Source organism: Chiloscyllium plagiosum, chromosome 23, assembly GCF_004010195.1.
Source record: "Chiloscyllium plagiosum isolate BGI_BamShark_2017 chromosome 23, ASM401019v2, whole genome shotgun sequence".
Taxonomy (NCBI): domain Eukaryota; kingdom Metazoa; phylum Chordata; class Chondrichthyes; order Orectolobiformes; family Hemiscylliidae; genus Chiloscyllium; species Chiloscyllium plagiosum.
The window spans coordinates 45,662,256-45,677,076 of NC_057732.1; the positions used below are offsets into that span (position 1 = coordinate 45,662,256).

A 14,821-nucleotide genomic window follows, 5' to 3' on the forward strand; every position below is an offset into this window, starting at 1 on the left:
TTTTACAATCGTCCTTTTAAAAATATTTACTAATTCCATTTTAAACGAGCGGACTATGATAAAGCACCTACAATTTTATGAACTTTTTGTGAAATGACTGGGGCTATTTTCTGTTACCCTTTATTCGTCCAGTAATAACTACGAGCTTATAAGTTTGTTGCCAATTTCCCTATAGGTAGAAACGAGCTTCATTGTTTAGCCTTTCAAAGCATTGTCGAAGTTTGAAAGTGCTCCTTCCAGATCCTGCTGAAACAGTTATTTCCGGGCCCTGATTTCTATTCTTTCTTCATAACTCCAACCTCTCATTACTAGTATCTCTAAGTGGCAAGGCTACAATATTCCCTCTAAAGCGGGGTACCTAGACCATACTGAATGTTCCAAAGGTGACTGATCCAATGTCTTGAACAAACTCCATATCCTTGCGTTAACTTTTCTTTGATGTAAAGAGCCGAGTTCACAATGGGGCGAACAGCAGGGTTATGAAATGGAGGACAGAGAAGAAACCGAATGTAGGAATAGTGAATCAAAGCTTGAGTTTGCAGGATGAGAAGAGTACAGAAAATAAGGACTTCGAGGCACAGTCATAGAGATGTACAGCATGGAAACAGAGCCTTTGGGCCAACTCATTCAGGCCAATATCCCAAATTAATCTAGTTGCATTTGCCAGCATTTGACCCATATCCCTCTAAACCTTTCCTATTCATGTACCCATCCAAATGTCTTTGGATGCTTCCACCACTTCCTCTGGCAGCTTATTCCATACATGCACAACTTTCTGTCTGAAAATGTTGCCCCTCAGGTCCCTTTTAATTTTTTTCCTTCTCCCCCTAAACCTCGGCCCTTCAGTTTTGGACTCCCCTCCCTGGGGAAAAGACCTTGACTATTCACCCTATCAATGCCCCTCATGATTTTAAGAATCTCTACAAGGTCACCCCTCAGCCTCTGACCCTCCTGGGAAAATAGCCTCAGTCTATTCAGATTCTCCTTATAACTCAAACCCTCTAATCCTGACAACATCCTTGTAAATCTTTTCTCAAGTCTTTCAAGTTTAACTTTTGAGTTTGCTGGACCCAGGAAAGAAAGTGTAAATGATGATACAAAAGCCCACTGAGTAAACCGTACACATTTCCAACACATGGTACAGAACATTACCAGGAACAGCAGTGCAGCAAGACTAAGAACAAGTGATTTCAGGTCAGGTAGACTTTAACAATTTATCCTCATTCCTCCACTGCCTTAGCCTGGCTTGGGGAAGGATGTCTAACAATAGTTTTCCAAGATTTCGAAGAGAATTGATAGAAGTGATCAAAGCCAACTGCTTGCTTTGTGGAAGTAATTATTTACTATGTTATGAGTCAGAAGCAATATCAAAACAGGATTAGGCCGCTCACTCTATCGAACATTCTCCACCATTCAATACAATCATGTTTGAATGAATACTTCAATGTCTTTTATTCTTGCTATTCCATAGCCCTCAGGGGGAGAGAAATCCAAAGATTCACCAATCTCTGGGGAAAGAAAATGATCTTCATCTTGGTTCTAAATGGTATTCCCCCTTATTTTTAAACTCGTGCCCCCTGTTCTGCATCCCCACTCAGGGGCAACATCTTACTCGCCTCCATTGTTTAAAGACTTTGTATGTTTTAATTAAATCACCTCTCATTCTTTGAAACTTCCAAGAATACAGGCCCAGTTTTCTTGATTTCCCTTGATGTGACACTCTCACCATCCTGGGAACAAGTCTGTTGAACCTTCACTGCACTCCATCAATGCCAATGGTATCTTTCTGGAGATAAGGTGGTACATGTATGGAATAAGCTGCCAGAGGAAGTGGTAGAGGCTGGTACAACTGCAACATTTAAGAGGCATTTGGATGAGCATATGAACAGGAAGGTTCTGGATTAGTGGTGCTGGAAGAGCACAGCAGTTCAGGCAGCATCCAAGGAGCTTCAAAATCGACGTTTCGGGTAAAAGCCCTTCATATTATTCCTGATGAAGGGCTTTTGCCCGAAACATCGATTTCAAAGCTCCTTGGATAGTGCCTGAACTGCTGTGCTCTTCCAGGACCACTAATCCAGAATCTGGTTTCCAGCATCTGCAGTCATTGTTTTTACCTATATGAATAGGAAGGGTTTGGAGGGATATGGGTTGGGTGCTGGCAGGTGGGACTAGATTGGGTTGGGATATCTGGTCAGCATGGACAGGTTGGACCAAAGGGTCTGTTTCCAAGCTGTATATCTCTACTCTATGACTCTATGACTCTGTAAGGTGACCAAACTGTACATGGTGCTCCAGATGTGGAGGAAGGCTAATTTTGAGCGTATTAGGCAAGAACTTTCAAAAGGGTGAAAGGAAAGGCTGGTAGCGTAGGGATTGCTGGATGACTAGAGAAATTGAGGTTTTGGTTAAGAGAAAGAAGGAAGCATATGTCAGGCAGAGACAGGAGAGATTGAGTGAATCCTTAAAAGTGTAGTGTATAAAGACAGTAGGAGTATACTTAAGAGGGAAATCAGGAGGGCAAAAAGGGGACAAGAGATAGCTATGGCAAATAGGATTAAGGAGAATCCAAAGGAATTTTATAAATACGTTAAGAACAAAAGGGTAATTAGGGAGAGAATAGGGCCCCTCGAAGATCAGCAAGGCAGCCTATGTGAGGAGCCGCAGGAGATGTGGGGATATAATAAATGAGGATTTTGCATCAGTGGTAACTGTGGAGAAGAATATGGAAGATATAGAATGTGGGGAAAAAGATAGTAACATCTTGAAAAATGTCCATATTACAGAGGAGGAAGTGCTGGATGTCTTGAAATACATAAAAGTGGATAAATCCCTCAGACCTGATCAGATGTACCCTAAAACTCTGTGGGAAGCTAGGGAAGTGATTACTGCGCCTCCCGCTGAGGTATTTGTATCATCAATAGTCACAGGTGAATTGCCAGAAGACTGGAGGTTGGCTAACGTGTGGCCACTATTTTAAAAAGGTGGTAAGGAAAAGCAAGGGAATTGCAGACTAATGAGCCTGACATCGGTGGTGGGCAACTTGTTGGAAGGAATCTTGAGGGACAGGATTTACATGCATTTGGAAAGGCAAGGACTGATTAGAGATAGTCAGCATGGCTTTGTGCGTGGGAAGTCACATCTCATGAATTTAATTGAGGTTTTTGAAGAAGTAACAAAGAGGATTGATTAGGGCAGAGCAGTAGATGCGATCCATATGGACTTCAGTAAGGCGTTTGACAAGGTTCCCCATGGGAAATGGGTTAGCAAGGTTAGATCTCATGGAATACAGAGTTTGCTGATGAGACCAACATTGGAGGTGTAGTGGACAGTGAAGAATATTACCTCAGATTAAAACAGAATCTTGATCAGGTAGGCCAATGGACTGAGGAGTGGCAGATGGAACTTAATTTAGATAAATGTGAGGCGCTGCATTTTGGAAATGCAAACCAGAGCAGGACTTATACACTTAATGGTAAGGTCCTGGGGAGTGTTGCTGAACAAAGAGACCTTGGAGTGCAGGTTCATAGCTCCTTGAAAGTGAAGTCGCAGATAGATAGGATAGTGAAGAAGGCGTTTGATATGCTTTCCTCTATTGGTCACAGCACTGAGTATAGGAGCTAGGAGGTCATGTTGCGACTATACAGGACATTGGTTAGGCCACATTTGGAACATTGCGTGCAATTCTGGTGTCCTTCCTATCGGAAGGATGTTGTGAAACTTGAAGGGTTCAGAAAAGATTTACAAGGATGTTGCCAGGGTTGGAGAATTTGAGCTATAGGGAGAGGCTGAATAGGCTGGGGCTGTTTTCCCTGCAGCGTCAGAGACTGAGGGGTGACCTTACAGAGGTTTATAAAATCATGAGGGGCATGGATAGGGTAAATAGACAAGGCCTGGGGTGCGGGAGCTGCCAGAGGAAGTGGTGGTACAATTACAATATTTAAAAGGCATTTGGATGGGTATACGAATAGGAAAGGTTTTCAGGGATGGGGCCAAATGCTAGCAAATGGGACTAGATTAATTTAGGATATCTGGTCAGCACGAATGAGTTGGACCGAAGGGTCTGTTTCTGTGCTGTACATCTCTACGACTCTATAACTGCAGCTGCTGGAAATCTGAACCAAAAATCTGGAGAAACTCAGCAGATCTGGCAGTATCAGTGGACAGAGAAACACTAGTAATGTTTTCAGTCCAGTTACCATTCTGTTCTGAATAAGGGTCACACTTGACCTGAAATATTAACTCCGATTTCTCTCCACAGATGCTGCCAGACTTGCTGGGTTTCCCCAGAAATTCCAGCGTTTTTCAAGTATTTATCTCTGCCTTAAAAATATGTATAGATTTTGCACCCACTGCCTATTGAGGAAGGGAATTTCAGGGACACTTAACTGTCTGAGAGAAGGAAAAATTTTCTTCTAATTTTAAGGTGACGACCTCTGTTCTGGATGGGCAGGTTTTGAGTCAGGGGAATTTTAATAAGTTTAATGATAGAGAATGAAACTCTTGCTTTTGTGAAGTTGATTGTGTGTCTGTTTGTAAGACGTGTATTCTAATCCTGGCACAGCTGAGGTCTGAACAACTTCCTGAATCTCTAGCGTGGACACTGTAATAGACCCAGAGAGAATCATCCATCTGTCACTTTTTAACCGTTAGTGATTGGCAGCCACTCCTAACATCTGACATCTGTTCCCACTTATTGATATGCAGATTTATGCTAATCATTGTGCACAGTAAGAGGAGAAATTATCTAAGGTGAACATTAAATTAAATTTACATGGCCTTCTCATTGTAAATAAAATCAAAAGTTTCAGATAAGAATATTCAGCTGTGTGGGGCTTTGATACTGGGCACAAGAGTAGAAATGGAGCAGAATTTTATTTTCGACAAAGTGCACAATTCTAAATATTCAGCTGAGAGTAGTAAGGTTGAAATAAAACTCTCCCTGCCCATCTCCTCTTAGAGGTACTAGTTATCAGCAGCTCACTGTGGCTGGCTGTTTCCAAACTATGAGTCAGTCGCCCTGAGAGGAAGACCGGGCTCACACACTTGACTGATTTGTTTTTACACACTTCCTAACCTCTGAATTGCCCGCGCCAATTGTTAAATTCTAGATATCTCAATCTTGAGCACAATTGCACGCTCTCCCTGTGTCTGTGTGGGTGTCCTCCCATAATCCAAAGATGTGCAGGTCAGGTGAATTGGCCATGGTAAATTGTCCATAGCGTTAGTTACATTAGTCAGAGGGAAATGGGTCTGGGTGGGTAACTCTTCGGAGGGTCGGTGTGGACTTGTTGGGCCGAAGGGCCTGTTTTCACACTGTAGGGAATTTAATCTAATCTAATCTACTCAAATATCCTGCTTTTATGGTTAACTATTGTTCCGTCATGCAGCATCTACCATGCATTCAGCTGCAGCTCATGAGGTTGTGCGCTTTGTGCACGGAGCTCATACATGAGAGCACAGCACTCCCTTTGTGACCTCTTGCTACAGTCTCCCGCGACTTCAAAACTTTGCGCTCCAAAATCCTACTTCAAATTCCATCTAGCACAATGGTGGCTCAGGGGAAAGCACTGCTCCCTCACACAGCCAGGGTCTCGGGTTCGATTGCCGCCTCGGGCAGCTGCCTGTGTGGAGTTTGCACATTCTCCCCGTCTGAATGGGTTTCCTCTCACAATCCAAAGATGTGTAGGTCAGGTGGATTGGCAATGCTAAATTGCCCATAGTGTCCAAGGATATGCAGGTTAGGTGGAATGATTGTGGGATATCATCCCGTAGTGTCTATGAATGTGCAGGCTAGGTAGATTAGCCAAGGGAAATACAGGATGATAGGGATAGGATAGAGGGGTCTTTCTGGGTGGAATGCTCTTTGGTCTGAGTCAGTGTGGAGTTAATGGGCTGAATGGCCTGCTTCCACACCGTAGGGATTCTGCAAATAATCTTCAGAAAGCTCTTAGTCCTTTTTTGCTTGGAGTCTGTCAACTACCTGTATAGCTACAAATGAAGTCCTTGAGGCTATCTTTTTAATATTGAAGACACACTATAAATCCAGGTTTGATTAGATTCCTACAGTGTGGAAACAAGCCCTTCAGCCCAACCAGTCCACACCGACCCTCCGAAGAGTAAACCACCCATACCCATTTCCCTCTGACTAATGCACCTAAGACTATGGACAATTTTAGCATGGCCAATTCACCTAGAAAGGATGTGATAAGAGACACTTATGATGTGAGCTTCGCAATCTTTGGGAGGCAGTAGCACAGTGGTAACATCACCAGAGTAGTCTGAGGACCAGGCTAATGTTCTAGGTACTCAGATTACTTAGAGTGCGGAAACAGGCCCTTCTGCCCAACAAGTCTACACTGACACTCCAAACAGCAACCCACCCAGACCCATTCCCCTATATTTACCCCTTCACCTAACACTACAGGCAATTTAGCATGGCCAATTCACCTAACCTGCACATTTTTGGACTGTGGGATGAAAGAGTTGCCTGAGGTGGGAATTGAACCGGGGTCTCTGGCGCAGTGAGGCAGCAGTGCTAGCCACTGTGCAACCATGCCACCCGAACATTTTGTTAACCAAAATGGCCAGTTAATATATTAAAGATTTGGAGATGCCGGTGTTGGACTGGGGTGTACAAAGTTAAAAATCACACAACACCAGGTTATAGTCCAACAGGTTTAACTGGAAGCACACTAGCTTTCAGAGCGACGCTCCTTCATCAGGTGGTAGTGGAGGGCTCAATCCTAACAGAATTTAAAGCAAAAATTTACAGTGTCATGTAACTGAAATTATACATTGAAAAATTGATTGTCTGTTAAGCCTTGAAATTCTGAGTTAGGATTGAGCCCTCCACCATCACCTGATGAAGGAGCGTCGCTCCGAAAGCTAGTGTGCTTCCAATTAAACCTGTTGGACTATAACCTGGTGTTGTGTGATTTTTAACTTAATATATGCAAAGCTTTGTTCCTACAGCTCATTGGCCTAGCTCTAACACCTGACTTGTTTACAATACAAAAATACACTTCAGTTATTCTACATTATATCATACCGGAGCACAGCAAAATACTGAACAAACATTTGTGTAAGGAGGTAATAACTCCTTTCTATTGCTCATAATATTCATAAAGCAAAATTGTAAATGAAAGAGGAGATTACACTTCCAAATTAGTGTAGTTGCCGGGAAGTCCCACCATCTCAACCTTGCCCCTAGCCTGAGGCATGTTGACCCACAGGACAGAAGTCACCACCAGTCGCTTCTCTCTAATGAGAGAACAGTCCTCTGGTCCTCGAGTGACTTTGTCATTATTTCCTTTCCAACATTCTTCTCAAGAGATATATTTTACCCTTCAAGAGAATTTCAGTACTGGAGTCTTGCTTCACTTGTAAAGGAGCTTGGTTAGAATACACAGAGTCCTGGAGATGTACAGCACAGAAACACACCTTCGGTCCAATGGGTCCATGCCGAACAGATATCCTAACCTTACCTAGTCCCATTTGACAGTATTTGACCGAGATCACTCTAAACCCTTCCTGTTCATATATCCATCCAGATGACTTTTAAATGCTGTAATTGTACCAGCCTCCACCACTTCCTCTGCTCGCTCATTTCACACACGCACCACCCTCTGCGTGAAAAAGTTGCCCCTTAGGTCCTTTTTAAATCTTTCCCCTCTCACCCTAAACCTATGCCCTCTAGTTCTGGACTCCCCCACCTCAGGGAAAAGATCTTGTCTATTTACCGTATCCATGCCTCTCATGAATTTATTGGAGATAGATTCTTGATTATTGAGGGGACGAAAGATGATTTGGAATGTAGACATTCAGATCAGCTGTAATCTTACTGAATGGTAAAGGAGGCTCATAGTGCTGAGTGACCTAGTCATATTCCTGGGTCATGTGTTCAGGAGTGAAGTCAGACTGCATTTCTTCACTAAAAAAGTGACCGAAAGCTGTAAACTCTCTGCTGCCAAAAAGTTGTTGAGTCTAGTGGCTCAATTGAAAAATTCAAAACTCAGATCGATAGAGTTTTGTTCAGCAAATCTAGTACTGATTAAAGTACCAATGTGGGTAAACAAGGTGAAATGTAAATTATCATGACAGGCAATGTCAGAAATCCTCAAGGATTTGAATAGCCGGCTTTTTCCATGTTCCGAAACAAAGGGTTATTCAACTACAACAAAATGGGCAATAACCAGAGTCATACAGCACAGGAACAGACCCTTCGGTCCAACCAGTCACTGCCGACCATGTTCCCAAACTAAACTAACGTCACCCGCCTGCTCTCGGCCCGTATTTCTCCATCGTCGTATCAAACTTTTAAAATAACTCTGTATAAACACCCAGGTGGACACACCAAAGAGCTTTTAAGAAAACATTAACTCCATCCGGTGTCTTTTACTATGAGGGAAAAAAAAGAGACTTTTATTTATATAGCGCTGCTCACGGTCAGAGAATTCGCCCAAGAACTTTAAAACTAAGTACAGCCGCGACCACACTTCAAAACACACGTAGGAAACAAGAGCAGCCGGTTTGCACGGAGCAGTCTTCCACAGTGTAACAAGAATTAGATAAATGTTTGCTAAATGTTGATTGAAGGATAAAAAATAAGCCAAGATGCTGGGAAGAATATGCTACTGTCCTTCAAAATGGAATCATGGGACCTTCACCTGAAGCTGCCAATAGGCTCTTGGTTTTAGGTTTCATCCTCAAGACAACATCTCCAACAATGCAGCCTTCCCTCGGTAACACATCACAGCTTCAGCCTTGGCTTTTGTGCTCTAGCGTACAATGCTCCTCTAATATGATGTGGGAAATGCAGCTTTAATTTAGCACCCAAAAACTGTGGGAAATGGTTTAATGTTGATGTGGCGAAAGTGAGGACTGCAGTAGGTGGAGATTAGAGTCGAGAGTGTGGTACTGGAAAAGCACAACAGGTCAGGCAGTATCCGAGGAGCAGGAAAATCGACATTTTGGGCAAAAGCCCTTAATGTTGATGTGGGTCATGTTGCATTTCTCATTCCACGTTTGGTATTTAATGGCTTAAATTGGATGTGGATTCAGTAATATGCTCTGAAACACTTGATTTAGGAATGCCACTGACTAGGCATGCTTTTAACAGACACACTCAACAAGCACCCTGAAGCATCATCACAGTAATTATCGGTATGTGGCATGGTGCCTGAAAAGATTTCAGACTGCAGTCACTCACCCTCCCAGCTATAATAGTTCATTAATAACTGCAACTAATAATGTCTTCTGAGGAACAGCAGATACTGTTGGAGGAACCAAGGCACTTAGAGGTGCAACAATGAGGATCATTCATCAAATGGAATGAGGGCTCCTGTGGCACTGTGGGGTTCTGGGTGACTGGCCATTACCTCAAATCTAAAAATCTCACTATCAATAAGCATTTTGTGAATGAAATGGCACAGGGAAAACTGGAGATAATATGGGGGTTGGCCTTTTTTATGAGGTGGTTATAAGAAAAGGTTAAGGATATCATGCTGCAAAGGCATAAAGATTTGTCAAAATCACACCTGGGGTTTGGGGCTCTGTTCACTAAGCTGCACTGCATTCACGAACATACTGTTCATAAGGTCACAAACAAGCATCATTCACTTTTAAATTGTATACGATGTGGCATGCAGCAAGTCTATGCTAGCAGACACAAATCGGATGGAGTGTCACTACCACATATGGTTTGGGGTCTGTACTCGAGAAAAGATATAGATGCCCAAGAGGGGTTCCAACAAAGATTCACCTTCCAGATTCCTCTGATAAACCGGCTTATCCGATGAAGAAAAATGGAGCCTGAAGAGTTTATAATCTCTAGAGTTTAGAAGAATTAGAAGCAAACTTGTTAAATACATGATTTGGAGATGCTGGCGTTGGACTGGGGTGGACAAAGTTAAAAATCACACAACACCAGGTTATAGTCCAACAGGTTTATTTGGAAGCACTGGCTTTCGGAGCGACGCACCTTCATCAGGTGGTTGTGGAGAATAAGATCATAGGATACAGAATTTATAGCAAAAGTTTACAGTGTGAGGCCACTGAAATGATATACTGAAAAAAACTGGACTGTATGTTGTCTTTCACCTGTTAGGATGACCATGTTAGTTTCAGTTCGTTCATATGTAAAGCCATATATTAAATACATAAAATGTTCAGATTCCTCGATAGAGTATGTAGCGTGAAATGAATTGACCAGGTGGATCTCTCTGGGTTAATCAGGGAGTCCTGGCTGACAGATATAAACAAGGCTTCTCCTCACTTTAGGAGTCAGCTCTGAGCAAAAACTCCATATACAGTACACATGTAAATAAAGGGTGAGTTGTTGATGGGATGTTGGCCTCTGTGCAGTTATTTCAAAGTACTTGGAATCTTGAGTCAAGAATAATTTTCCCGGATAGTAGACCTCCATTCAGGACTGAGCAGAAATTTCCTCAACTAGATGGTTGTGAACTGTTGTAATTGCCCATCCCAGACAGGTGTAATTGCATATATTCTGGATAAGGAGGGAATATGGAGTGAGTGAGAAGATCAGATATTTAAGGGTGGGGCAGGTTCAAGGAGCTAAACTGCTCCTATTATGATGTTGACATGCACTAAATGGTGATGTAATTATAGAGCCACTGAAACAATTGCTTGTGCATGTGTGTGTGAGTGAGCGAGTGAGAATGTGAATGTGTGCGTGAGTGTGAATGTGTGTGTGAGAGTGCGTGTGCGAGTGCGTGCGCGAGTGTGAATGTGTGTGAGTGTGCCGGATTGATGGTATCGGTATTATCTATCCTGTGCATGATCACAACAAACCTGAAGTCCTCAGTATTATTCCTTACCCCACCTTTAAAACCATAAAAGCATTGAAATGATTAAGGCAGCAAACAATCAGCTCAATACGTCTCGGTACACGTGACAATAAATTCAATTCAATATTTCCTAACAGAGGCCAGAAACTCCTGCCTACCAGCATTTTCAGTCCTCTCATCCTAAAATATGATCCTGACTTTTGTGAAGATGAGAGCTCCTTGTCTCTGAGAGTACACTTCATTAATTCAATTGCATATTAAATGGAGAATCCAGAGAGGCCCTTAGGTCCATCAACTCCCATCCTAATCAAGGTTACCTCTGACATGCAACAAAGTTAGCTCCTTCTCAAATCCTTTTAGTAACTCCAGCGTGCCCATGCTTAGCCCACATCAGTTTCTTTTTAGGTCAATTTTCTGTGAAACGAGGCATCAATCAATAATAAAATCGTTAGCAAGAAGTTCACTCACCATTCCAGAACTTAGGGTTAGCGTCTGTCCATTTATGAACAAGAAAGGTACACCTTTAACAAACCACAACCTTGTTTTGTTTTGCTGTGTTTTAATATCTTATTTCAGAAGTCACACAACACCAGGTGAAGCCTGATGAAGGAGCAGTGCTCCGTAAGGTTGCATTTTCAAATAAACCTGTTGAACTATAATCTGGTGTCGCATGACTTTCTGACTTTGTCCATCCCAGTCCAACATTGGCACCTCCACATCATTAATATCATATGGTACAGAGGTGATAGTTACAAAGGGTACTGAGGTACTCAGTGAATCATTGTCAAAACAAACTTCAAAATCCAAGGCACCTTCACCTCATCTTTTTGTCTACTTCTGGTTCAAGATTGGATTCAGGTAACAAACTTGCCAGAACTGACTGCGGAGCTAATTTTGAACACTGTTTCAACCACTGGAAGTTCAATGTTTTGTGAAGCCATTGGATGATGCCTTGTGTTGCTTCATGCGCACTATTGTCACCCAAATGAAAGAGGGTCGAGTTGCTCCAATAGCAGCCTTGTGTACTGTCAGAGTGCATCCCAAAGGCATAACCACCCCAATGAGAACGTGGCGGAGCAATTGACAAGGCATTTCTACAGAAGAAAACAACATGGAATGGCTCTTACTCACCTGCCATTTGTTGAATGCCGCTGAATGCACCCAGGTTACTCGTCGAAGTTGCTTGCTGCAAAAGCTGTGAATAAATAAAATAATCCCATTGTAATGTGAAACTTTAAGCTCTTGATTTTCAAAAAATTATATTCAGAAGCTCATTTTCCAGTCTGATATACTGAATGCTCCTACTAGTGTTGTGCATAAATTCACATTAATGTCTGATCTTTCTCAAGGCCAGGTAAGATAACAATTCAACATTATCATCATCCTGAAAACAATTCATCAGTTTAGTACCTCTAAACCCACCATCCACTTAAAACAACATTCCATGACTAATTGCAACTCTCCATAATCAAGTGGATATGTTCAACCAGATCGTGTACAAAGCTAACTTGTACATTTATCACCTTTCTTCTATTTGATCTTGAGGGATGCAAAGTGGATCTCACGTTGATTATAAACAGCTCTGGCTTCTCGGCACTGTTAACTCCAAGACGGCTGCAGAGCCAAGAGCACTGGAAACTTCATAATAGCAGCTGCTATGTCAGGGAAGAATAGGTGATTCTGAACAGGCAGGTTGTTCTGCATGAATGTGTACTGGCTCACACAGCGGTGGGGGGTTATAGGGTCTCTCTGCAGATGACAGCACACATCCTTACAGAGACAGTTACTCTCGCTGTGTCAGTGAATGAGGTGAAGATTACTCAAGGCTGAGTAACTGAATGTTATTTTAAACCTAAAATGAAGTTATTCCTTCTTCATTAAATCTTGAATTGCACAGAACAAGTTCACAGGAAGACATCACAAGATTCTTCCCAGAGGGGCAGAGATTACATCAAAACATGCCTTTTGAAAATGAGTATGGCGTTGAGAGATGGAACAAATGTTACACAAACACGTTTGCAGACATATGCATGCACACAGACATGCATGTGCAGACATACTGACACATGAGCACAAATAAATATGACAACACAAACATGCGCATTTGCAAACACACACAAACATGAACTCAAACTCACGTGCACATAAATGCAGCCACACAAACATGCACAGAAACAGTGCACGCACAAATGTGTGCACGTAACGTGTGTTCGTGGGCATGAGTGTTCACATGTGCACATACACACGCACATGCGTATATACATACATACATACACACACACACACAGGCAAGTTTGCAGCTAGACAGCACAACAATAAATGCTATGGTTGAAAATTTGAGCTTTCTTCAAAATGATTTCCATTTTGGAAAAATACGCTTGACACCTAGCCTTGCAGCTGTATATGCACAGCACAATGAACAATGAAGCAAAACTGCATCATGTGCAGTGACTCCATTGCATTATTGGACTGAACTGGTGATAGGACATCTCCAGCATGTTGTTATGGCATTAGGGGATGGAGTGAGGCAGCAACTATTGTTGCAATACTCCTTACCCCTCAAGAGTCACCGTGGATACTGACCAAACCGGTTGGAGAATCACGGTGGATAGTGACCAAACCGGCCAGAGTCACCATGGATAGTGACCAAACCGGCCGGATTGTCACCGTGGATACTGACCAAACCGGCTGGATTGTCACCGTGGCATGATCGTGTCAGAGGCAGCTCAGGGATCCAGCTGCAGACCGGGCAGACCCTGTATGAGGCTGCAGGAGTAGAGCACACAATCTAGTCCGTGGGTTGTCAGGGAAAGAGGCAGACACAGTAACATATGGGGAAGTAACGCAAGCTGGAAGCACAGGGAGAGGGACTCTCTTCAGCCACCAGTGATACCTGCCTGAGGTGTGGAAGCAAGAGAGCACACTCAGCCAGGGCAAAGATCCATCTCCAGAATCAGTCTCAGCCATACCCTGATAACCTGACAACTGCCCGGCTGAGTGTTCTTTAAATTTCTCCAAATTCTACATCGGCATTCAACACCTGTGAACAGGTTTTTAAGAATTACTGATAGCCCTAATTAGCAGCACTCATGGTGAATGGGACAGCAATAAACCACTCGCAGTGGACATGGGGACACTCGTTCCATCTGTATTCATTAATGTTGGCAGAGAGTGGAAAATATACAGGATTATCTACCCAAAATGTGCAAGAGTTACAGACATGGCTCAACCAATATACAAAAAGCTTCTTTGTCCCTGGATCACATTAAGTGAGAAACTCCATATCATATTGAATTTGTGTAGCACCATTTAAATTTGAGCAAAAGGGCTTTCTGAACATCGATGGAACTGGTTCAGATATCCTCTGTTACTTCAAATGCATTTATAGGAGTCGTACCCCACCTCCCTCAGAGCGTACCCTCAGTAAAACACAAAGACTTTCAAAACATATAAGGTCCCACAGTTTTTAGGTCCTCAAACCTCTAGAGGGCCAACTGGTCCAACATATTACTCTCTGTACAGTTGTGAAACACACTGAATACTGTAAACACATTTTACTATCACAAACTTGGGTCTGGAAAAACTGATCCTCTGCTGTATCTCAAAGAAAGAAAGACAAGGAACTTGCATTTATATAGTGCCTTCCATGACTTTAAGGTGCCCCTCATGCTTTCCAGCCAGGAAAGTTCTTGTGAAGTACGGTAACGGATGTAATGTGAAAAAAAAAAGGCAAGCACTTGGAGCTCAGCAAGATCCCACAAAGACACATGAAAGGATACTCTGATTTGAAGGATGTTTCTTGAGGGATTCATATTAGTCAGGTCACTCAGCCCCAGCTCTTCTTTGCTTTTCCTTATTGGTCAGAGCATTGAGTACAGGAGTTGGAAGGTCATGTTGTGGCTGTACAGGACATTGGTTAGACCACTACTGCATGCAATTCTGGTCTCCTTCCTACAGGAAGGATGTTGTGAGACTTGAAAGGGTTCAGAAAAGATTTATAAGGATGTTGCCAG

General features: G+C 42.7%; 1 protein-coding gene across 22 annotated transcripts in view; it reads right to left on the reverse strand.

Moving 5' to 3' along the window:
* celf2 (cugbp, Elav-like family member 2) overlaps window positions 1–14,821 on the reverse strand; it is an 874,451-nt gene that overhangs the window by 35,086 nt on the left and 824,544 nt on the right. For all 22 annotated transcript variants that reach the window (XM_043714095.1, XM_043714096.1, XM_043714089.1 and 19 more), the window contains one exon: window positions 11,940–12,003. In XM_043714095.1, coding sequence (XP_043570030.1) covers window positions 11,940–12,003 — 64 coding nt within the window. The remainder of the gene's footprint in view (window positions 1–11,939; window positions 12,004–14,821) is intronic.